General features: G+C 31.2%; 4 protein-coding genes across 4 annotated transcripts; 2 read left to right on the top strand and 2 right to left on the bottom strand.

Annotated features, from left to right (window-relative positions):
- The first annotated feature begins 5,291 nt into the window (after positions 1–5,291).
- LOC145751541 (uncharacterized) lies at positions 5,292–7,586 on the top strand. Its single transcript, XM_082567717.1, has 6 exons — positions 5,292–5,516; positions 5,756–5,996; positions 6,078–6,149; positions 6,260–6,403; positions 6,561–6,819; positions 6,895–7,586. Exons 1-6 carry the CDS (start codon positions 5,344–5,346, stop codon positions 7,182–7,184), a joined length of 1,179 nt encoding a protein of 392 aa, XP_082423843.1. The 5' UTR covers positions 5,292–5,343; the 3' UTR covers positions 7,185–7,586.
- Positions 7,587–7,725: 139 nt separating this feature from the next.
- Positions 7,726–13,704, top strand: LOC145751540 (neurotrypsin-like). The gene is made up of 17 exons (XM_082567716.1): positions 7,726–7,908; positions 8,396–8,658; positions 8,843–8,991; positions 9,236–9,423; positions 9,569–9,715; positions 9,954–10,073; positions 10,333–10,484; positions 10,636–10,741; positions 10,879–10,977; positions 11,132–11,288; positions 11,531–11,709; positions 11,986–12,182; positions 12,257–12,345; positions 12,425–12,590; positions 12,763–12,898; positions 13,121–13,312; positions 13,505–13,704. Exons 1-17 carry the CDS (start codon positions 7,791–7,793, stop codon positions 13,624–13,626), a joined length of 2,580 nt encoding a protein of 859 aa, XP_082423842.1. The 5' UTR covers positions 7,726–7,790; the 3' UTR covers positions 13,627–13,704.
- A 192-nt stretch (positions 13,705–13,896) lies between these two features.
- Positions 13,897–15,389, bottom strand: LOC145750737 (uncharacterized). Its single transcript, XM_082566819.1, has 4 exons — positions 15,204–15,389; positions 14,689–14,778; positions 14,464–14,526; positions 13,897–14,364 (listed from the first exon to the last, which is right to left on the bottom strand). The coding sequence occupies exons 1-4, from the start codon at positions 15,387–15,389 to the stop codon at positions 13,897–13,899; spliced, it is 807 nt and encodes a 268-aa protein (XP_082422945.1).
- A 173-nt stretch (positions 15,390–15,562) lies between these two features.
- Positions 15,563–19,600, bottom strand: LOC145751024 (uncharacterized). The gene is made up of 8 exons (XM_082567093.1): positions 19,357–19,600; positions 18,808–18,910; positions 18,027–18,199; positions 17,841–17,942; positions 17,702–17,767; positions 17,298–17,506; positions 16,452–16,995; positions 15,563–16,017 (listed from the first exon to the last, which is right to left on the bottom strand). Exons 1-8 carry the CDS (start codon positions 19,472–19,474, stop codon positions 15,686–15,688), a joined length of 1,647 nt encoding a protein of 548 aa, XP_082423219.1. The 5' UTR covers positions 19,475–19,600; the 3' UTR covers positions 15,563–15,685.
- Between the last annotated feature and the right edge of the window lie 3,164 nt (positions 19,601–22,764).

Genomic DNA, 22,764 nt, shown 5'->3' on the forward strand with positions numbered 1-22,764 from the left:
CTATTAAAAGCCCTGCTCGTGCTGACGCATATGGTTTTATTAAAAAAACCCACATAAAAAATATTGTTTGTTTAAAATGCCAAATTGTATTGCAGTGTGGTATATGAATATAAACTGCGTAATAAAATATAACCTTTAATTAAAACAACACCATTTAACCCGCGGCTTAAGCTACATTATTAAATGGAAATGCAACTAATATAAGCTATGTATAAGGGCAATTGTAAATGCTCAAAAAATTACCAAATAATTATGAAAAAAAAAATAGTAAATAAAACAGTTTTCCGACCTCCTTCTTCCGTATATAGCGTAAGGGCCTAATTTACACAACTTAGCTATTTATATTTAGTTGTTGCGTAACTTCCTAACATAAATATAAGGAAAACTTTGTAACTAACGCTTCCTGTTTAGTATAACACAACAGCATGCAATAATATGCCGAAGCTCAAGTATATACAGTTTAATATTAAATGTATTAGGCGCACACTCGACTGGGCTATAGATGCTTTTTACTCATTTCGTATTTTTTTACTCTTGCTGTGAAATAATATTATCCGCTTTCTCAATTAACAAAACCTGACTAAAATACCACAGACATGATCCTAATACATCGTCTTACTGTGCTTTATATTAAAAGCAATTTCATGAATTATTGATTCGAATAAAGACATTATTTCCGTCATCAAATCGAAACACTGTTGATACTGTTGTGGTCACAAAGTTAATAAATTTGTACATAAAAATTACACTTTAACGATATAGCTATTTTACTAGTTTATTTTGAGCAAAGTAGGTTTAACATTATTTAAGCCTATACCTACACAATAAAATCTGAGCCTAACCACATAACATTAAAAATGGTATAATAACCATTACCGCCTGTTATGTTATAAATCAATAAATACTTTAAATACCACAAGACGTTTCTAATCGAATAACTAACTGCAAAGTGGGCTTTAAAACTAACGCATAGTTAGCGTATGACTTGGGCTAACAATAACAACAAAAGTGACGTTATTTTAACACGCGTGTATATATGACAAAACCTATTTCGCTAAAAATGCGCAATACAAATATTAGTTCAATAGAATATTGCACGATACAGAACACGGGGTTGTTAGTAATGTACAACTGGGGTACAATGACATGTTTAAATAGTCCCTGATACTTGAGCATTACAATTTTTCTATGTGACTGTTAATTTATCTGAATTTGAAGTTTTTACTAATTAACTCTTAACTGACATCTACCGACCGCTTTAATTGCAAGAAATAACGTCTTACTAAAGCCAATTAATAGGCTATCAATATATAAATTCCCTATTCTTTGTAATAGTAACAACTATAGGCTATCGAATATTAAAATACTACCATAAAAGTTTAACATAACCCTTAATAAATTATAGTTAAGGCTTAGTATATATATTTAAACAACAAATTTATATATAGAAACAGTTCCCCACAAAACAATTAAATTGGGATTGGCAAATTGCTAAGTAATAGGATTGTTAGAAGATTTGGAGTTTAAAATAGCCTCCACTTAAACCTAAGATATTATAATTGGTAGTTTCATAACCATAAAAGGCTTAGTTATATTAATTTATTTTTTTCAATAATAAAATATAGGCTATTCAAAGTTTTTTACAAAAATATAAAATTTTAGTCATCTAAAGTTTTTTTCATTTAAATAATTTTTAATCTCATGTTGGTATTATTCTTATTTTTTTATTAGTATAATTGTGTAATAAACTTTAGTTGACCTGTTTTGTTCCTTTAATTATTTATAGTCTGAAATTTATAAAGAGTGTTTACTTACATTAACCAAGTCTTCCATTCCAGTAATATTCATTGAAAATTTTAAATCTGGTGGTAATGAAGTAATTTTATCTGACGAGTTCGACAAAGACCTTTACATAACAATAAAAATTTTTGTTTTTAATTATTCAGATATTTATAGCGAAAACAAAACAGTACCAAGAAGAATTAAACCAACACTAGGTAAGATTAATTTACATTTCAATAGTTTATGCAATAACTTTTCATTTTAAAACATGACAGATTTATAATTAATTATCAATAATAATACATTTAATCACACTTAACTAAAATAATATCCAAAACTGATATTACTATAAAACATAGCAAGCCCTTTTTTAAAATAAAAAACAATAAATAAATAGAAACTTAAATATAAACCTTGGTCTTGGTGTAACTTCTAAATTGTTAGGAACTCCTGCACTACCCACTGACAACCGAGACTAAAAAAAAATCAATAAAACCATAATAATAATATTACTGGTTATTTCCCAGTCCCTAGACACAAATCCAATTAAGCTGCATTTGACATTAAACTAAATAAAAAAGTCTAAAAAAAGTAAATTAAATATTTCCAATAATTCACAATAATTTTTGTTAGATATCAATATACCAAGATTACGTAAACATAATTCAAATTTTTTAATTAGTATATACAGTTTTTAAGTTTTTATTTACTCAAAAAAACATTTATTTATTGATTTAAAGTACCTGAGGTTGAGGTGAGCTGCTTCGACTATCCTTGTTTAATCTCTTAAAACTGTGAACTCTCTTCATCTTTGCTGGTTTTGGGTTACGTGTAGCACCAATTTGTTTAAGCACCTATTAACAAGTTAATTTAAGCTAAGTTTTTATAACTCAAACATGTTAACCTAGTTATAAGGACTTAACTAAAGCAGTACTTTTAAAATATAGAATTGAAGGGTTGAATAGATTGCATGAATGAAAAAAGATAGGTCAGGCTTCCTTTCATTAGATCCAGCATATTTTATGAGGTTTAAAAGTACTTTTATAGGCCTTTAAGTACCTTAAGGACAAAAAACCTCTAATACCTTACCATTTAAAAATAACTACTACCCCTTTATTCTTAATTGAAACTCATAATATAATGGGTTGAAATTACCTAAAATTTAACAATTTCTGAATATATACATTTTCTATACTTAAATAAACACTTATGCACCTGTGTAAATGCAAATGGCCTTGTAGGTAGTTTCTGAATAGAAGTCGCATAAGAAACCCTTTCAAATTCCTTCGGCTCAGCAGAGGTGGTCAACAAAGTTAAATTTGGGGTTGACCTGTTCTTTATTTTATGAAAGGGCTTCCACTTTTTTTGTTTAAAGTCTTAAAATGCATTTACTTTGTGTGAATACTTAATTATTTGGCATCACCAAATTTTAAAGTAATATTGATAAGATTGTATTATTAGTTATTACATTCAGTTACAATTCCAGCAATGCATAATTTATCTAAGAAAGAAATTAATATAACTTGTTTAGTAAAGCTGTATTATTGTTTTAATAATTCAGAGAAAAAAGGGCAAGAATTGATTTAAATTTTGGTCACAAAATAAATCAAATTTAAGACGAATTTCTGCCTATTGCATTGCTTAGGCTTAACAATGTTATTAGATTATCAGATTATTTTATTAATATTTAATTAATAGAACAAGCAGCAAAGTATTGGTCTCCAGTAAGTAGAAAGCATATATTTATATCATAGATTTGTAGAAAACCAGAAGATTAAAGTTTTAAATGGCATATGACCAGGAATGCTGATTTATTAACGGCAAGCGTTGATGAATTAAATTGTATATCCTACCATTTACGTTGATATCATTTGGATCCATTATACACAAAACTGCTTACAGAACGTGACAGTAAATAAACTTTATAAACGAACAATGCAAATGTATAAACCTGCAACAAGCACCAACAGCACAAGAACAAAGTATTTTTTCGAAATATGTACTTTGGCAACAACAATAGTAACTTGAGTAGGTCACAAATAAAAAACGTAACTTAAATGTGCCGCAACAGAGGTATTTAAAATGTGACACAAATCAATGATCATATTGTATGATCATTGCACAAATTTAATGTAAAACTAAATATGCTGATATTTTTCAAGTAATATATTTGCTTAAAATCATTAAACGGTTAGTACAAATATGAGTATTATCTAAAAGTTAATTAAAAATTACCGCAATATTTTTTGAATTCGACCACATTATTTCGCCCACAACCACATTAGATTTTTTGTTGATAACCTTTCAAATGGGATATAACTTCAAATCTTAATACAATATTTCGTAAATTGCGTATCGCAAAATCTGTATTTTTATGACCACCTGTAAATTGTGCCATCATTAGTCTCATTGAATTTGTAGGACATCTTCAAGGCTCGCATGGCCTTGTTTAATCCGACCTTGATTTATATGTAAATAGTTTTCAATAATATAAATTATGTTACTAATTGACGCCTATTACACATGACACGAAACACAATTAGTAACCTTAGTAGCTTTGACCCAATAGAAAGCGACTTTAAAATAAATACATTTATAGCCTATGCCTTATTAAACATCAAGCCATTGTTGCAACTGAAACCAAATACTATACTATAACACATTATGTCTCATTAAAGTTCCAATAGTAATTTCAATAAAAAGGTAAACCACAAGCTTAAGATTTTTAAAGCAAAGTTTTGAGATTGTAAATCTGTAGAAAATCTTTTAAGCATTTCAGGCTTATAGCCCACAAAAAATATACTAAAAATAAAAATGGAAAAAAATTTAAGGGCATTGTTAAATCAAATATTTGGGTTGAAATTAAGAAATATATAAATACGTAAAAAAGTTATAAAATGTTTACATCATTTCTATAATATAAAAAAAAGAATAGAAAGGTCAAAGAGGTAATGTCCTCTCTTGACGTTAATCGATCTGATGACAATATGTTCCCAACATGTTTGTTTGTACATGTTCATTAGTAACACAATACCGTTGATTGTAAAAATCTCAGGACGATATAATTGTTTACCAAGATACCTTAATAACACCGGATGTCTATTATATCAGATATATATATAAAGCTCAACAGTATCACGGTTAATTATTGTATAGGAAAACTGGTGCCTAATGATTTACAGTACATGAAAATTTGATGCTTGAATAGTGATTTAAAATTTAAATGGATCAGTTACTTGACTTGACAAATAAAGCTTAAATTTAGACAGCATTTGTGTTTACATAACTGTAAAAGCAATGTATTATTATGTAAGGTTTAAATTAAAATCGCACGATGCTATTGTAACATCAAAAATTGCTTTTAATATAATAAGCAAGATGACAGATGAATTATGATAGGCGTTATAGTTATGAGCTTATCGCTTTACGTAATCTAAACATATCAAATTTGACAGTTTACAGTAACAAAAGCCTATAAAATTAAGGATTTTATATTTCTTAGAAATGTATCAAGATTGTTAATAATATTTTTCCAAAGTCTTAAAAACATCCAATACCAGTATGGCGGATGCACTGTCCATGTCAATGGGCGGCAGGATTGCCAATATTTACAAGCAGAACAACAAGCGCAGACGTTTTACTTCGGTTATGAACGATATAGAAATGAAACGGCTCAGCTTCCTAAAGAAACAAATCGAATATAATCGAGTGATTGAAAGTAACAAGCTTGACAGGTAAATATTTGTTGATAAAGTCAAAGGTTACTTTAATAATATAAGTTTGAATAGTATTGCACCAACCTTATGGGACAAACCTACTTATAAGAATATCATGGTATCGAACTTTATGGTCCTATTTTAATAGGTTTAAAAAGCAAAGTCTAAATATAGAAAGTGTTAAGTAAATTTAAGTATTTTTTTGGCTACTTATTTTTTGTAATGTATTTAATTTACGATGAGCTACCTTGCGACAGGGGGAACGATAAAGCTATCAACGCCAACGACGAGTTAAAGGCGTTTCAAGTTGCCCTTCTGCGACGGATCGGGGTTGTAAAAGAAGAAAGTAAGGTGGCAATGAGTACAAGGCCGCTGTTAAATTTGGGCAAATATGGAGGCGCAACTGTGGATCAAATCAAAGCAGAGAGCGAGAAATATAAAAGAATCCGAGATCCTGTTAAAAGAAGAATGATTAAGGCAAAGATATATCTGGAGCAGGTAATGACATAAAATAACATAAACTTTTATAGATTTTAACAGAGTGATGGAAACATTTTTTTATGTGACTTGTGTTAACAGGGTAAAAGAGATGGCCGGATTAAAAATATGGATCCTGAAACTGCTGGAAACTTGGCTGAAAATATTTTAAAGGTAAAACTGCTTAGTTTGTAATAATAAAAATATTCACTTTAAAATTCTTAGAAATTTGACTCATAAAAATGATAAAGGAATTTATAAATTTAAAAAAGCCAAATTTTTAGCTTTACAAACCCGACCCGGTTACTTTACCCGTACTGCCAAAATTAGGAAACAGTGACGTAGGCAATCTTGATGACGTCACAGAGGCGGACGAGCTTGAAGAATTAGGTCGAAGGCTGTCATCAAGTCTTGAACGAAATAAAACGGTATTTTTACACCGTAATTTATTAACTTTACACATTATGTATAGATTTTTATATCTGCTAAAAAAGAGGTGGGTACATATTTGTATTATGGTTAACAGTCTACTTAACATTAAAGAATAACCTTAACAAGTGTAATCGCAAAGTGACTTTGTCTTAGGATGATATCCACAAAAATAAACGCGACCAAAAACGTGCGACTTACCCACCCGGAAACAATAGCCATCGAATTATTTTACCACCAGTGCAAGTGAACAGATCTGTCAATCCCAACTCGAACTATTACCGAAAGATTTCGGCTGATTACCACAAGAGGAAACCAAGAGGTGGCATGTCGCCTATCCACCACAGACGATCGTTATTGGAAGATATAACTGAGGAAGGGGATAGAAAAAGAAACAGACAAGTTGGCCAAGGCGGTAAGTAAATTGTTTTGAAGTATTTAATGTAAACATTTAATAAATAAAATATTAAAGATTATATTACCTTCTTAGACAAAATGGACAACACTATAAGAAACAAATCGCCTTCTTTAAAAACTGTAGCAAATGACAATAAATTTCTTGTCACTTCGTTATCGCATTACTCAACAGCCAGTCCAAAACCAGGGCAGCTACCCAGCGCCAACCGACGGAAGTATTTTGAGTGGGATTACACGAAGCCGGTTGAAAGCGTCAAAGTAGGCAAACACTTAAAAGAAGATCAACGTTTCTGGAAACAAGATACGGTTCCATTTAAAGGATCTACACGAAGAGTAGTGTTGCCCAAAATTGCCCAAAAATGAAAAGTATTGATTTGTAACTATTTTTTGCAACTTTAAATAATAAATTTACGTTACTGATTTCAAACACTCTATTCTAGTTGCAAATACCTGTTTAGTTTTGGCTATATTTGATCTTATCTTTTGTCTAGGTAAACTTTGTTTTTTTGTTGTTTTAATGAAAGGGCATTACGTAATAGTTACCTAGAAATTCGCGGTTTTGCAAATTTTTGACAATAATATTTTCGGAAATCTCTATGAGAAAATAACTTTGTTGTATACTTTTAAGGCATTGTGATGCAGCTTTATATTTTTATTACCTTTTACCCCTGTTTACGCACCATTGAAGCGTTTCTAAGTCGTTATGCAAAGGATTTAAACGTCAGCGATTTTCGAATTGTTTTTAGTTGGATCTGCAAAAAACAAATACAACGAAATTGTCTGCTTTGTAAAAGTAGCAGATAAATACAAGAAAACAGCGGGCACTATTTTGGTTTGTTAAAACTGGACATAAAAAACAAAGTAGTGTAGACTGTTTTTATATATCTGGCTGCATAGACAGGATTTGCTTTTAGTTTGCTACCGACTAATTTCAACCATTTCTTACGTTTTATTAGATAAAATAGCAAAATGAAAAATGCATTAATTTTAGTGTGCTTTTTAGCTTTATTTGTTGTTGTGAGTTCAGATAGAGGTTATGGCCGAGGAAGAGGTAATCAACGTCGACGATACGAGCAAAGTAAAAATGGTACAGTATTTAACAAATGTGATAACATGGGACAATACTTAAGTACGGGATGCGGGATAGTGCGGGACCGTATGTAAACGTTAACAAAAATTCGCGGAATGCGGGACGGAACGGAATTTTTGTACTTTTCTGCGGGTTGATTGCTGTTTTTATCTAATGGCTAAGGGGTGATGCGGAATTAACTTTAAAGGTCAAGAAATTATGCGAAATTAAATATAAAGCACAAGGGAAGATTAGGGGAGGGTATAAAAAGTCCGTCCTTTTCCGCATTCAGCGTTTTTTTGTTAACGTTTACATACGGCCTCGGTATTTCCCGCACCCCGCAACTTTCCGCATCCCGTATTTTAGTACTTACTACCCATAACATGCAATATATTTTAACTGGACGAAATAGTAAACATTAACAAATTTATATAAAATTTTAACTTTTAGAATAAGGGTTTTTAACTGTTAGTAAGAGTTTTAAACTGTTATTTTGTTTGTAAAGGTGGTGGAGCGAAATCATCTGGGTTCGGGTTCAACGATATCTTAAACACACTTCTTGGAGGAGGTGGAAATAGCCAAACATGGACGATCGGAGATCATACTCTAACTCTTGGCACTGACGGTGAGAATGTGTTTGTTGACAGCAGCGTGTTTAATCCCCCCGTTGTAGAGGTGGAGACACCTCCGGAAGAAGAGGAAGAAGTAGAAGAACAAGCTGAAGAAGAGATAGAAATAGCTCCTTGGAGAGGCGAAGGAAGTTTTACGGTAAGTCAAGTCTTGCTTTTTTGTAGAATTACAACTTAAAAATATTTGCTATTGAATTCTTAACAAGTCTTTAAACACAAATGTAACTTTTACATCTTATGCTGCAAATGTAGCTTAAATATTTTATGTTTAACTTTATTATTCTTTCTAATATCAGTTTTTAATTATTTTTGAATAAATTAAGGGCGATGTTCGGATCATTTGCAGACGTGATTCTTGTTCCAAAGGAGCGGTTCAAGTTTACAACAAGGAAAAAGAAATGTGGGGATTTATCTGTGCAGATGGTTGGGGGAAAGAAGAAGGCGACGTCGTCTGCAATTACCTACAATTTACGTAAGTATTTATATTACTACATGCAAGTGAAAGATGATAAATATACACTACATTTTACCTTTACAACTAGATGGGGAAAATATAAGCACATAAAATGAAAGATAAAAAGAGGATACTTTACTTTAATCCACTTTTAAAACACTAATAATGATACGTTTTTAACAAACGCATCAAGATTTACAAAATATTTTTTTTACTTAAAAAATGGACGACTTTGTAACATGTAAAATGATTTTTCTTGTAGAAACGGTTCTCGTCTTTCTACGCGACTAAAGCGATCTAAAATCGAAGGCCGGGTTGGACATTTTCCAATTTTCTGGAAAGATATTTCTTGCACGGGAGACGAAAATGGAATTATATCTTGTGGTGGTGAAATAGTTAAGCCAAATTCTACCTGTCCAAAAGACAGAATAGCAGGAGTAGCTTGTTCAGGTAAGGTTTCTTATTTAAATTATACAAGCCTAATATAAGCACTTTTATATACCATCATCTTTTAATAAGGTAGTTAAATTAAACCTTACAAAGTAACAGGGAATATCCGACTTTAAACCTGGGTTTATTATTAATTATTTTAAAGGTAAACGAGTGAATACGGACACCGTCCAAACTTGCGGGCCCGACGAGTTTGTATGCGGTAACCAAGCTGTTTGCTTGCCTAAAAGTTATGAATGCGATGATTTGGCCGACTGTCCGTGGGGCACTGATGAAGTTGGCTGCGATGGAAGTAAGTTTATGCTTTTTCAAGGAAATGGTAAATTCTTAGCCTGGATTTTAATTTATAATTACTAGTATAAGATGTGCCTCTGTTTGCAACTTTACAATGTACAGATTGTCCAAAACTTAATAATTTAAATATCCTGCCTTAATATGACTTAACGAAATTATGCCTTATCAGCAATTAACATGCATACCAACGACATTCTGCCATATTTAAATCAACCCAAAGCCAAAATCCTTTTTAGACAACTGTCCAGAAAATCAGTTTGACTGTGGTTCTGGTGGAACTAAAGAGTGCGTCATAAACGCATTCAGGTGTGACGGTGATGACGACTGTGGAAATGGAAATGACGAAGCCGGTTGTGGTAAAAAAAGTTTATAAATTTAATTTTGTTGTTAATTTTAAATATTTTAATGGTTAATACTTTGGTTGCTGTTGTTTAAACAACGGTTGCAGTTGTACAAATTGTTCACCTTTTCTTAGCAATTATAACACACTTTAACGTATTTGAACAATAAGCTATTATTATTAAATGTCTTATTTTGCAATTTTAAAGGTTCTTATTTAATATCAGAATTAAAGTTTATTTTTAACTAAAAAAGAAATTATTTGTTTGTAAACAGCTGACCATCTTAGTCACTTTACAAAGTGGGATGGTTATAAAATAACTCCACAAGGTGTTCAGTCGGGTTGGAGACATATTTCTGCTTACAGTTGTGCAGAAAAATGCAGGGAACAGACAACGTTTAAATGTGTAGCGTTTATATATAACAAAGTAAGAAAATATTTAAAAATGTGTAAAAATTATAATTCAAAAATTACTTTCTAAATTCCATTATAAAAACTCTTTTAAGTGATTATAAATTTATTAAAAAATTAATTCTCAACTTTTTGATATATAATTTTTTTGTTTTATTTTTATTTAGTTCGATCGCGAGTGCGATTTGTCTTCTCTTGCTCCACCTGATGTTGCAATAAATTTTGCATCAACACCGTCAAAATGGGCAACATATATTCTTATACAAAAAGGAGGTTTTAAAAATTGATCTATTGTGGTGTAAAGATTTACCATAACTTTAAATTTTTTATTAAAAATGAATTTGTCAAAATTTTACAGTACTAAAAATGTAATATCGCAATAAATTGTTTTAAGTGATCTTTTTTTATAGATTGTGATGACTTTAAATGTGGTACAGAATGTCTTCCAAACGAAGTTGTGTGCAATGGGTTTATAGAATGTTCAGATGGATCTGATGAAATAGGATGTGGTATGGACAATTCGATTAAATAAAATATTTATATCAAATACCTTAATTTTATAAAAAAAATTATGACGTTATGTTAGCGTTGTATGGCAGAATCAAAAAGTGAAACAAGAATTTAAATTATTTGTAAAATTGTTTACGTATTTTGCTAATTTAGACACAGATCAAAATATTGAGATAAAGGTTGTTGGTGGTGTTACAAACATGGAAGGCCAACTTCAGGCTAGGTTTGGAAATGGAAAATGGGGGTTGATTTGTGATATTGGATGGACTATCGAGGATGCTAATGTTGCGTGCAGGCAACTGGGATTTAGGTATTTATAAGCCGTAAAAGTGTTTATCGGTTTAAAATGTGGCCTTTTACAATTACAATAATAAAATTTTCTAAAATTAAGCTATTCAAGTAAAAGCGTTTTCTAAAGACAAATCGAACCCAAAAAAACTAAATTTTAAAAGTAACACGTCTAGTAAGTTCTTATGCACGCATTATCTTTTTACATGAAAAAAAGTCAAAACTTTTTCAATTAATATCCGTATAAAATCTCTATTTAAATAGTTATGGAGCAACAAACGCTTTACCCGGCATGTCGTTCCGCAGAAGTAGTTTACCGTTTACGTTAAGTGGGGTAAACTGCAGAGGGACAGAAAGTAGTTTAAATGATTGCAGACACGATGGAGTCAACGCTGTTTCATGTTCGATGGACCACGACGCTGGAGTGGCTTGCAGGGACAGTGGTAAGGGTTTTAAATTAATCGTCTGTGACAAAAACTCGCATAAACTGTTAATAATTATATTTAAACCATTTGTAGTAACGAAATGTAGTAATAAGAACATTTTTTGTATAACATAAATATTTATTGTTAAAATTTTTATTTATTATATATATTGGTATTATTTCTACCTATTTACCTTCAAGTGTCACAGCTTACACTTTATCGCAATGAAAGCGAGATATATTGTATAACAGTTACAATTTATAACAAATCGCACATTTACTTAATGTTACATAGCTCCACAACAAAGCACTACCACAAGATCGACTACCACACAACCAATTGTAAGTACAACTCCCGAGCGACCCCCAGTGACAACGGTGTCACCAACAACAGACGAACCTCAATGTGGTGTTAAGCCAAGTGTGGGATCTTTAGTTGCTACTCGCATTGTAGGCGGGAAAAATGCTTTGGCGCATGAATTTCCATGGCAGGTATATTCAAACGCTTTAATATTGATTTTGACCATATTATTTGTTGCGCATTAATAACTTTAACGTTGTTACAGGCTGGATTATGGCTAGCTTGGAATTCCTTTAAATGTGGAGGGACTGTTATTTCAAGTTGCTGGATTTTAACTGCCGCGCATTGCTTCGGGTAAATAGGCCAACTTGATTATTTAATTAACAATTGTTGTCACATTAAGTTTGTCATTCATAGAAGATTCTATTTGTAGACAGCGTTTTCCATTGCGGTCATACGTTATACGATTAGGTGATCACTATGCTAATCCAAGTGATGCCTACAAGGATAAATACCAGGTTGACTTTGGCGTTGAACAGATTATTGTTCACGAAGACTATAGCACAGTGACGAACGACAACGACATTGCTCTTATAAAGGTAAAGTCTATTCAATATTACAACCTAGGATACTAACAATATAATCCAGCAAATTAACAAGCAAAAGATATCCTACTAATGTTCAAAATATAATTAATCTTGAAACTAGAAAAATGTGATAAAATTGCTGCCCAACGCAAAAGTAGTATTTTAATCAAATGTTTATGTTTAGTTAAAACCCAAAAACGGTCAGTGTGCGAATTTAAATTCGCCTGGTATCGAAGCTGCTTGCTTACCGAAATCGCCAACTCAATTTAGAGCTCCAAAGCAATGTGTAATTACCGGGTGGGGACAAACACATCAAAGCGGTAAAATAAAATTAGTAACATCTATATTTTTTTAAATATTCTAAAAAATCTTATTTTTTGCGACAAAAAAGTAAAAATACAAATAATAGTTTAAAAAAATAATAAAAGAGGGACGATTTTTAATCCTTCTTTTTTATTTTTTTTGTAATTTTTCCTCGGAGTATGTGATAGCGTGTATTGCACTAGGATTTTACATAATAACTTTTTATATCTTGATTATAGGAAGGATTCCTTATACCCAACAGTTAAAGAAAGCTAACGTGGATTTGATAAGCCGCAGTGAATGTGCCAGGAAAACGGTATACGGAAACAGGTTAACAAACAACATGTTATGTGCTGGGGTACTGGCTGGGGGGATTGACACCTGCCAGGGTGATTCGGGGGGACCCCTATCATGCCAGGACGATACCGACGGTAACTTATTTTTATTTTTAAATTAAGATCGTTAAAGAGACATCCAAATAGTTTTGACTTAGTCAGAGACTAAACTTTAATTGAAGACAACAGTAATTTTAGCAATTTTCATAAGTAATTGTATTTTAATTTACTATAAAATTTATTTAAGGAATTAGTATTAAGTCGTCTATTTAATATTTTTGTTTGTAGACCGCTACTACGTATGGGGTGTTGTAAGTTGGGGAAATGGTTGCGCCCAACCGAACTCGCCAGGAATATACACAGTGGTTGCTAATTACGTGTCATGGATAGAACGCAATATGCGAAGATAACTTTATCAGTTTTAATATTTGTAAATACTCTTAAAATTGCGAAGACGTTGCTATAAATATATTAAGCAGTTGATTCTAGTACCGTGTTGTATAATAGCGAAAACTAAACAAAGACCATAACCTCAGTACAACAAACTAATTATTTGTATATGTTATATTACGTAAAATGTTACATATAAAGAATCAGTATAGAAAAGTTTGTGTACATAATGCAGATACAAAGCAACGTGTATATAGATTAACTGTTGCAAGATAGATTCTGTATTGATTCTACCTTAAGTGAAAAATTATGGTCACTGAAAGTAAAAGTATAAAGATGGCACTAAAGATCAAGAAAATCTCGATGGCAACTTTCTCTCGAACTTCCTTGATAGAATTGTTGCGAACATAATCATACAGACCAGCAGATGTTGCATTAAAAGCTGACCGATTGCTGTGGGGAAACGAGATTGGAGGTATTTCTTTATCTAGAAAACGACAAAGCGGAGCCCAGCCTTCCTTTACATTAAACTTTAGTAGTCGAGAACTATCTACAGATCCCATTAAGTGATCATTGTGGGCTAAGTAAGCTCGTTTGCATAGAACAGGGCTAAGCTTTTGCGAAAATATTAGGAACAAAGGGCTGACGAATTTGCCGCACGAAACGGCGTTGTTGATGGCTTCAATGACCTTGTAACGACGTTGTAATGTTGGTGACATCCAATAACAAACTCTTAGCATTAGATTTCTGTTCAAGTTCTTGCAAGATATCAAATTAAATTTTTAATTAATATATACTGTACTAGAAGCAATATAGTAAATACTATTATAAGCTTGTTTGAACTTTAGTTTACTTACAGTAATGTTTCTTTGGTAGCTATTAAACCAAACATGTTCGTTATCTCGAACACTAAGTATCACCTTTGAAAAAGAACTTGACATTAAATATTAAATTTGTTTTACATTACAAATCTAACATTAAACTTGTATAACATTTTAGAAGTTAGGCCTACTAGAGTAATAATCCTTATATTTGTTTACTAAAAGTATAACACTTAATAGAATTAAAGTTTATTAAGTTACCATCACCTTGCTTTCTGGAAATGCTTTAGCAACATCAGCTGACAAAACAGAAGTCGGTCCGTCAGTGACTGCTTCACAATTTATCAGCATCTGATAAAAATTTGAAACAAATTTAAATGTTCTTAATTTGATATAAAAACTTAAAAAAAAACAAGATGTCGGTTTCTTCTTGGCTTAATATATTGTTTTAGTTAATATAATTTATATTTTTTAAAACAAGAAATTTTACCACATTTAATAGATCAAAAAATAAATCGAAGTTTTATATAAATTTAGATTTGTTTGACGTTATACTGTTTTTAATTTTTGTGCGAATTACAGATCTGCGGCAATTTAAGATCCGTAAAAATAATAAAAACTTTATGTATTAATTATCAGAATAAAATAATAATAATAATAACCCTTGAATAAATAAATAGATACGCGATTGTCACGTTAGGGTTATAGTTACGGATGTATATAACGTTAAAATATATAAACTTTTTCTCCTACAGACAAAAACATTTGGCACTTACGGATTGAATTAAACTTTTGGCTTTTTCAGCATCATTTTCGTTTAAAATTTTTTCCCACGCCTCGAGTCCTCCATTAACCAAGTTAAGTTGCTCAGGAACATCCCAAACTTCATATCCCAGTGTTTCCAACGCAATTTTCAACGATTTTGTTCCGGTCTTGAATAAACCTGCGACGATCACTTTCATTGCGTGGTTTTAAACAAAAATTAAAAAAAGAAAAAAAAGTAAACTAATCTTAAGAATAAGAACAGTTACTTATAAACCCAGTGAAGTCTTTTTACGAATATACTTAAATTTACATTATACCCTACCTTTTAATTATATAAATCATTTTATTATAAAACGCTTCACTACCTAAAACAGTTTATTTATTGGTAAGCAAAAAGACAACTACATCGAATTAAATCTCCACAAACCCAATTAAAAATCATAAATAACGCTAACCGATTACCTACACTATAATAAGACTGCTAATACTAAAGTTAAAACAATGTTGCACTTTTGCCTTGGTAGCTTCTTGGACCAACAGACGTGGTAGATCTGAGACCATTACTTTGCCTTTGTGTGTTAAAGGCGCGAGAACGCGTCGATTGCAATCGAGGCAGGCAATCTCGCTTTGAAACCTCGGCGCCGTATTTTTCTGCGTTGGAATGTCTGACGTCACTGAAATTGCTTCTCATAGAAGAGCGCAGTCGGCCGGAACGATGTGGACCTCGATCGATGTCGTCCAAGTGGCCTATGCTGCGACTGCGCATGTGTAAGTTTTTCGATGTATTGCTGTTTCGATAACTGTCATTTCGGGTATGAGTATCGTCTGGAATAAAAAAAATATCTAACAAATATAATTATGATATACCTGTTTTTCAACGTTAAACACAGTACAAATAAGTTTGTCAATCATATAAAATTTTTCTTTGCCAGAGGTGCTCTGATACAAATCTTTGCAGATCTAGAGTTGGATAAATGGCCCCAGGGTATTATATAATCTTAACATTTTTTTACTGTTTAAAAATGAAATACCCTAACCATAAACGGGATAAAAAGTAATATAATTATTTTAAATTTTTTAATTTATTATCTATGTACGTATGCCATTTTAAAAATTTTGTTAAATAACCCCAATGACTTATGCTTTTTACCAGTTTCTTTTTTAGTTTTAAATATTATTAACATAGTAACTATATAGTTACTGTATCAGAGCACCTCTGGCAAATGCTATAGCATACTATTTATACTATTTAACCGTACCTTCGTTGTTGTTTGGCATTAGTTGGCCTTTTGGTGGCAGTGGCGGCGGTGGCAACGGTTTCTCGGGAAAATATATCTTGTTACCAGATGGTTCGTTACCTGGTTTCCATGGTCTGCTATGGCATCTACCAGTATCCCTATGTGATAGTCTTGAGAGGGTTCTAGACTCTCTTGGGTTCATTTGGCTTACTACACTCGTAGTTGTACTCATAGTCGATGGTCTTATTGGAATCCATTGCTGACTTTGCTTTCGGTTAAATCGAGGAAGGTTACCAGTTGTACTAACTCCTTTATTCGGCAATGTAGCGACCGTGCTTATACTGCGAAAACTATGTCTGGATTGAGCGTCGAATGGTTTGTTATTTGAGGCATGAAAACCATTTCGGTTTCTATTGAGAGTTGGATGGGGGCTCTTGGGCAAGGGCGGAGGTTTGCAGTTAGTATATGTTGATGACGCGGCATCGAGTTCGATTCCAGGTAAGGGATGTGGTTTAGATGAAATTTGACAAACAGCAGACATTCTCTCGAATGGATCAACCTCGTTCTGAAAGAAAATGTAATTTGAAGTTAAACTAAACATTTTTCTAGAATTTTCTTGGCATTTATGGTTTTTGTTACCATACTTTTTATATAAAAAATTTAAAATAATTTTAACATATAATCCAGAGAAAACATAATTAAAAGTTTAACTCTCTAACTTAATATGCAACCAACACATAGTCTATGACAAGCAAGGCCGCTTCCTTAACCAACATGCCAATAAAATTGGCGCAAACTTTAACGCTGTCAGCCTGTACCTTTTAGGTAAAGTTTTTTTTTTCTGTAAAAAAATAAACAAATTGAAACCTGAGGTAATCCCATGTCAGTGTTAGTTGTTCTTGTTGGCGAGGAATTTTCGCTTAATTTCCTCATCTTCTTTTCTTTCTTTATTTTTTCCCGATATCTTAGGTAAAATATAAGGGCACCTAGCACCACTAGGACTGCTATTATGCCACCGATAATCCCACCAATATCCACAGAACTGGAATCATCTTTGTCATCAATATTTGGTGGAGCTTAACCAATAGTTAATGTAATTAAAATTAAAAAGTAAAAACCAAAAATGTGTAAGAATTTTGAAATGTTTTTTACAATTTTAACTTTTTCTAAATAAAATATGTTTGTTTTTTTTGCAGATGACTTGCAATTTAAAGGCTAGAATCCATATTGAAATGTACGAATATACAATTTTTAATTTTTACTATTCTAACCTCTGAAAATTTGTGGTTTAGATCGTTGAGTTGGTGGCGGTTTGGACGGATCAAACGACTTCTTACCTGTATATAATATAACATGTTGCAAAAGTTGTATACTTGTGGTATTACAATAAAATAAATTATAAATTTTTACTATAGAATCCTGGTTTGTCTTTGGTTGCCTTGAAGCTGATTTGAAACCCTTTGTTTTTACTTAATCCTGGCTGGGCTTGAAAATCAATCCGAATTCTGGCGCCTAAAATAACAAAAAAAAATATTAACTCGTGCCATAATCCAACAGTCGTTTCCAAGCAATTAAGACAACTTAACGACTCCTTACCCTTTGAAACAATATCCCCTGGCACATTTTTGCCACAGAAACGAGCTTGAGCTTTCTGTAAACTTTCGTCAATAATTTCGAGGTAGTTGGCCGAACAGTGAGCCGGGTTGTCGGCGTGCAAATCCAATCCACGAAAAGCCAAACGAACTTTTTGGCCTTTCGGTGCAGTAATTCTATGAATAAAAAGAAACAAAATTAAATATTAAATTTCAGTAAAGTAAACCCTTTGCGTTTAAAGAATCATTTTTTCTTTATGAAAAAAGGTCGGCTACATTATTAGTGCTGTAAGATAATAATTGATATTACAACAATGATATTGGGCTTGTAAGATTTACGTGTATTACTATCACATTTGTGGTAATGTCAATCCTGTAATTTTATTATAATATTAAGCTGAACACACGTAAGTGCTGTTTAAGTTATAGTCAAAGACATAACGACAAAAAAATTGTGTAAATTACATTAAAAAGATAATATAACTAATTTATGTCTAGATTTATAGGCGTTGGCTATAAGAATAACACCATTTATAATACTACGGTAATTTTTTAGTGTTTCACGTAAAAGTTTAAATATAGAGGTCACCAACGTTTAACATTGGTTTTACTAAGTGCCCTCTAGCATAAGTTAAATAAGGAGACAAGATAATATTTTCTGTGTTATGACTCATCTCAGTTATAGCTTAACAACGGTTTGCAATATGTTAAAAAAGTGGGCCTACAAAACTGACTTTGTAACGTTTATGTTGAATTTGAAATCTAAATTAATTGAAGTTACTTACTTCCAAGAACATCTTGATTCTTTAACAAACAATCGTTTAGGATATCCCTTGCTGGCTATTGTCTTCCAAGTGTTTGTTGCTGATTGTTTTGATATACAATTCCCTATAAACATATGATAATGCAATTAGTAAGTTAAAAATTCACACAAAAAATCATATATAAACCTCATAAATTTAAAATCTTTAAATTTGTGTTAGTAAATGTCAAAATAGAAAATAAAACGTTTAAATTTTTATGTGGATATAAATCAAAGCAGTAATAAGTCGATCAAATTTTGACACTAATTTCAACAATTATTTTCGGCGCAGTAAAACTTCGGCAATACCACGAATATAACATATCAGCTGCGTAAGATTCTACGAAAATGCGACGAAATTAAATAAAAGATATCAAACAACTTAAATATTTTTTTTTTAATTTAGGCTTTTACACAAAGCTACATACAAATATATATCTTTTTAGTATTAATACAATCAAACAAACTCATATCAATAAATAACTTAAGGCATAGTTTTTCTATTATGTTGTAATATTTAAAAATTGCTCACATGTTATTTGTTGTATATTCGCTTCGCCTTCCTTTCTTTCAAGCAGAGGTGTTAATTTTCCGTTTCCAGTTAAAACTTGGCAAAAAAACAATAATCCGCAAATATACCACATTTTCATAGTTTTGGTAAAACTTCAATCAAATTTCATTAAACTTTTTTTTGATATAAAAATATTCCTTTGCATTCTATTCTTGTTTCCTTGGTGTTCAAATTAAACAGATAGAATTACAAGATAACACGTGTATGCAACAGCCAATGGCAATACAAGAATCGCAAAAAATCACGAAATATCCGAATATTTAAACTGCACTTTTCCAATTTGTAGCTTAAATGTTATAATGGCCCGAGGCAGTCATTTTTAACTTAAAACTGGTAGAACAAGCGAAAAATTAGTTTCGCTTGGGCTTTGGTTTAAAGCGAATACAAACGGTAATGACATTTCAAATATAAACATTAAAATCTTGAAACTTTTAATATGTTATTGTTCTCTTAACATGCCGATAGGATTAACTTTAAAATGTGATTTTGTTGCTTTAATTAAAATAAATGTATAAATTTAGTCCGGAAAATTATGTTAAATTTAGTCCGGAAATTATGGTACCCCTTACAAATATAGGTATACCCTATCCCCCTTATTTACGGTTTAATTTAATTGTAGGGCAGGCCATTTTTAAAAATTTAATATTTTGAAGCAAGAAATTGCAATTGCCTTATACATTTTTTAATGTGACTGCTTGTACAATTTATATTACGTTTTTAAATTAATAAAATCATGATGTAAATATATAAGTACAAAATTAATAAAAGAGAATGGGCATTTATCAAAAACAATATAGCCGTTGCAATCTTTGTTAAACGCCGGAAATGATGCATAATATTAGTTATTCATTCGCCATCGATTTAAATAATTCGGTAACACAAGTTAAGCAATATATTATTTTTTCAATCAGAAATACAAATTAATTTATACGGTCTAATAATATAAGAAGTCAAATTAAAGTTGTAAACTTTAAGATAAAGGAAAACTACCAGAAGTAATTTTTGGATTAAAGTTACAGAAAACAATAAGTATTGTTTAAATTTTTTTTTCTTTTTTAGGCACAAGAGGTTTCGCATCTTTTAACAAAAAAATCCATTGTTTAAAACAATTACTCTTAATGCAAAACCGTGTTCTTTATAGGTTTTCACGAGAACCTAATAAAGGAAATAATCTAGTTTTGATATATCAAAAATAAACCAATACAAAATCAACGTAAACACAGCGTATTAATTTAGAAACAATTTCGATTGAGGCCAGCAAATATGATTAGTGCTAAACGTTATTTAAAGCTAGGCTTTGGATTTATTGTCCTCTTGGTGGGATTTATTTACGTCAACCCGATGCCAAAGCTGTATAACCACATTAAGTTAAAGTCGCCATACAAGCTAACTTTAGGAACAATAGAAAAAGAAAATAAACAAAGAAATGTTTCTTTAAATGAAAATCTATCTTGTAAACCTCAAAGACATTTTGTGTATGTAAAAACACATAAAACTGGGAGTACAACCTTGTTAGGTGTTCTGGGAAAATTTGCCTTTTTTCACAAGCTGCAAATAGTAAGTGTTTATATAGTATATAGTGTTATATGTAAGTAGTATGTATATGATTAAAATTAAAAAGATTTAAAACTTAACAATTGCTTAAAAGTCTATTTCTTAATGATTTAAATCTGTAATATAGTAAACACTTTCCATGCCATGTTTAACAGTCAAACTGTTAAAAAAAGCATACAACACTTTCGATTAGAAAAAACTTAATCTTGTTAACTTCAAAGGCTCCAAAAAATTTTTTACCATTTATGGGTGGTTACCCTGGAAAAATAGATCCAAGGTTTACATTTAAAAGGACGAAGAATCACAAACTAGTTCCCATTAACACAAATCCAGACGGACCGGTCGTTTTTATTCATCATACGAGATACGATCCCTCTATGAGAGATTATATGGCGGCAGACACAAAGTAAGTAAAACACAGTTTTGGCCATATACATAACTTATCTAAATCAGATAAACAAACTGGCATAAAAAAAAGGAGTCCCAATGTTACATTTAAAACTCTATTCACAATACCTTTAAATTTTATATTTATGTAATGTCCAATAAACCTGTTTATATATTTAGATATGTAACAATACTAAGAGAGCCCTGGAATCATCTTCAGTCTTCTTTTTATTATTACTACTTTCCAAGAGCTGCCATACAAGTTAGAACTGCTAATTGTGGCGGCTACCCTTATTTTCACATCGCCCAAGGAAGAAATATTGAATTAATAGATTATCTGCACTTGGCCGCAGAAAATTTAAACGCATCAGTACCTTGGTATTTTAGGTACACGCTTTTAATTATTTAATTAAGTTATTTTAATCCACCGAACTTTTTTTTGTGATAAAATTAACCAGTTATAGGAAGATCTCTCATGTTTTAAAAATTTACGTACTTTCGTGTATGTGTAAACTTTGTCTAATGCTTAGAAGTAAAAACGGCCAATCTCATGATCTTGGACTTGATCCTATGTTGGACGATGACGTCATAATTAATCAAGAAGTCGAAAGGTTGACTTCGGAAATGGATTTGGTTTTAATAACAGAATACATGGACGAATCAATGATACTGTTAAAGGTAAAATATTTACGGCTTTTGGCATATTGCTTTTATATCGAAAGATTAAGGAAAACAATTAACTAAGTCGTTTAGGTGTATAAGCTACCAAAACCATGATTTGTTGTTAAATTTAATTTAATAAAAAATCTACAAATAATTTTTTTTCTTTTTTTTTTCAGGATTTGTTTTGTATGGAATGGAACGACATTTTGTTCATAAACAATGGAAAAATGCACAAATATAACAAAGTAGATCTGCCACCCAACAGCATGGCAATGTTTAAAAAAATGAACAAATTGGTAAGTACTAGTGTCAAGCTAAAAATACAATAGAAGAATTTTGGCAAAAGCATGCCAAAGTAAATTTAAAATCATTGTTTGTTTAATAGGACATTGCATTGTACAGCCGCTTTAATAATACGTTATGGAAAAAGATAGACAAGTATGGTCGCAAAAGAATGAACGATGAAGTCCAATATCTTCACAAGCTGAAGTTAAAAATGTTAAGCGAAAAAATGAATGATAAAAAAATAAAATTTCAAAAACAACGAAATCGCATTTTAAATCGAAACAGAAGCAAATATCCTGGTGTCGAGAACTTAGGAAAAAGTTTATATAGAATTTCTTTAAATAATATTGAAAGATCAAAAATGAAAACGCTGCTAAAATTTCGAATTCGAAATGAAATGTTGTTTAATATGACAAAATCAACGATAGACGAACTTGTCGATTATATGTTGGACAATTCTGGAGGTTGCCCTCTTTAAAT

Source organism: Corella eumyota, chromosome 4, assembly GCF_963082875.1.
Source record: "Corella eumyota chromosome 4, kaCorEumy4.1, whole genome shotgun sequence".
NCBI lineage: Eukaryota > Metazoa > Chordata > Ascidiacea > Phlebobranchia > Corellidae > Corella > Corella eumyota.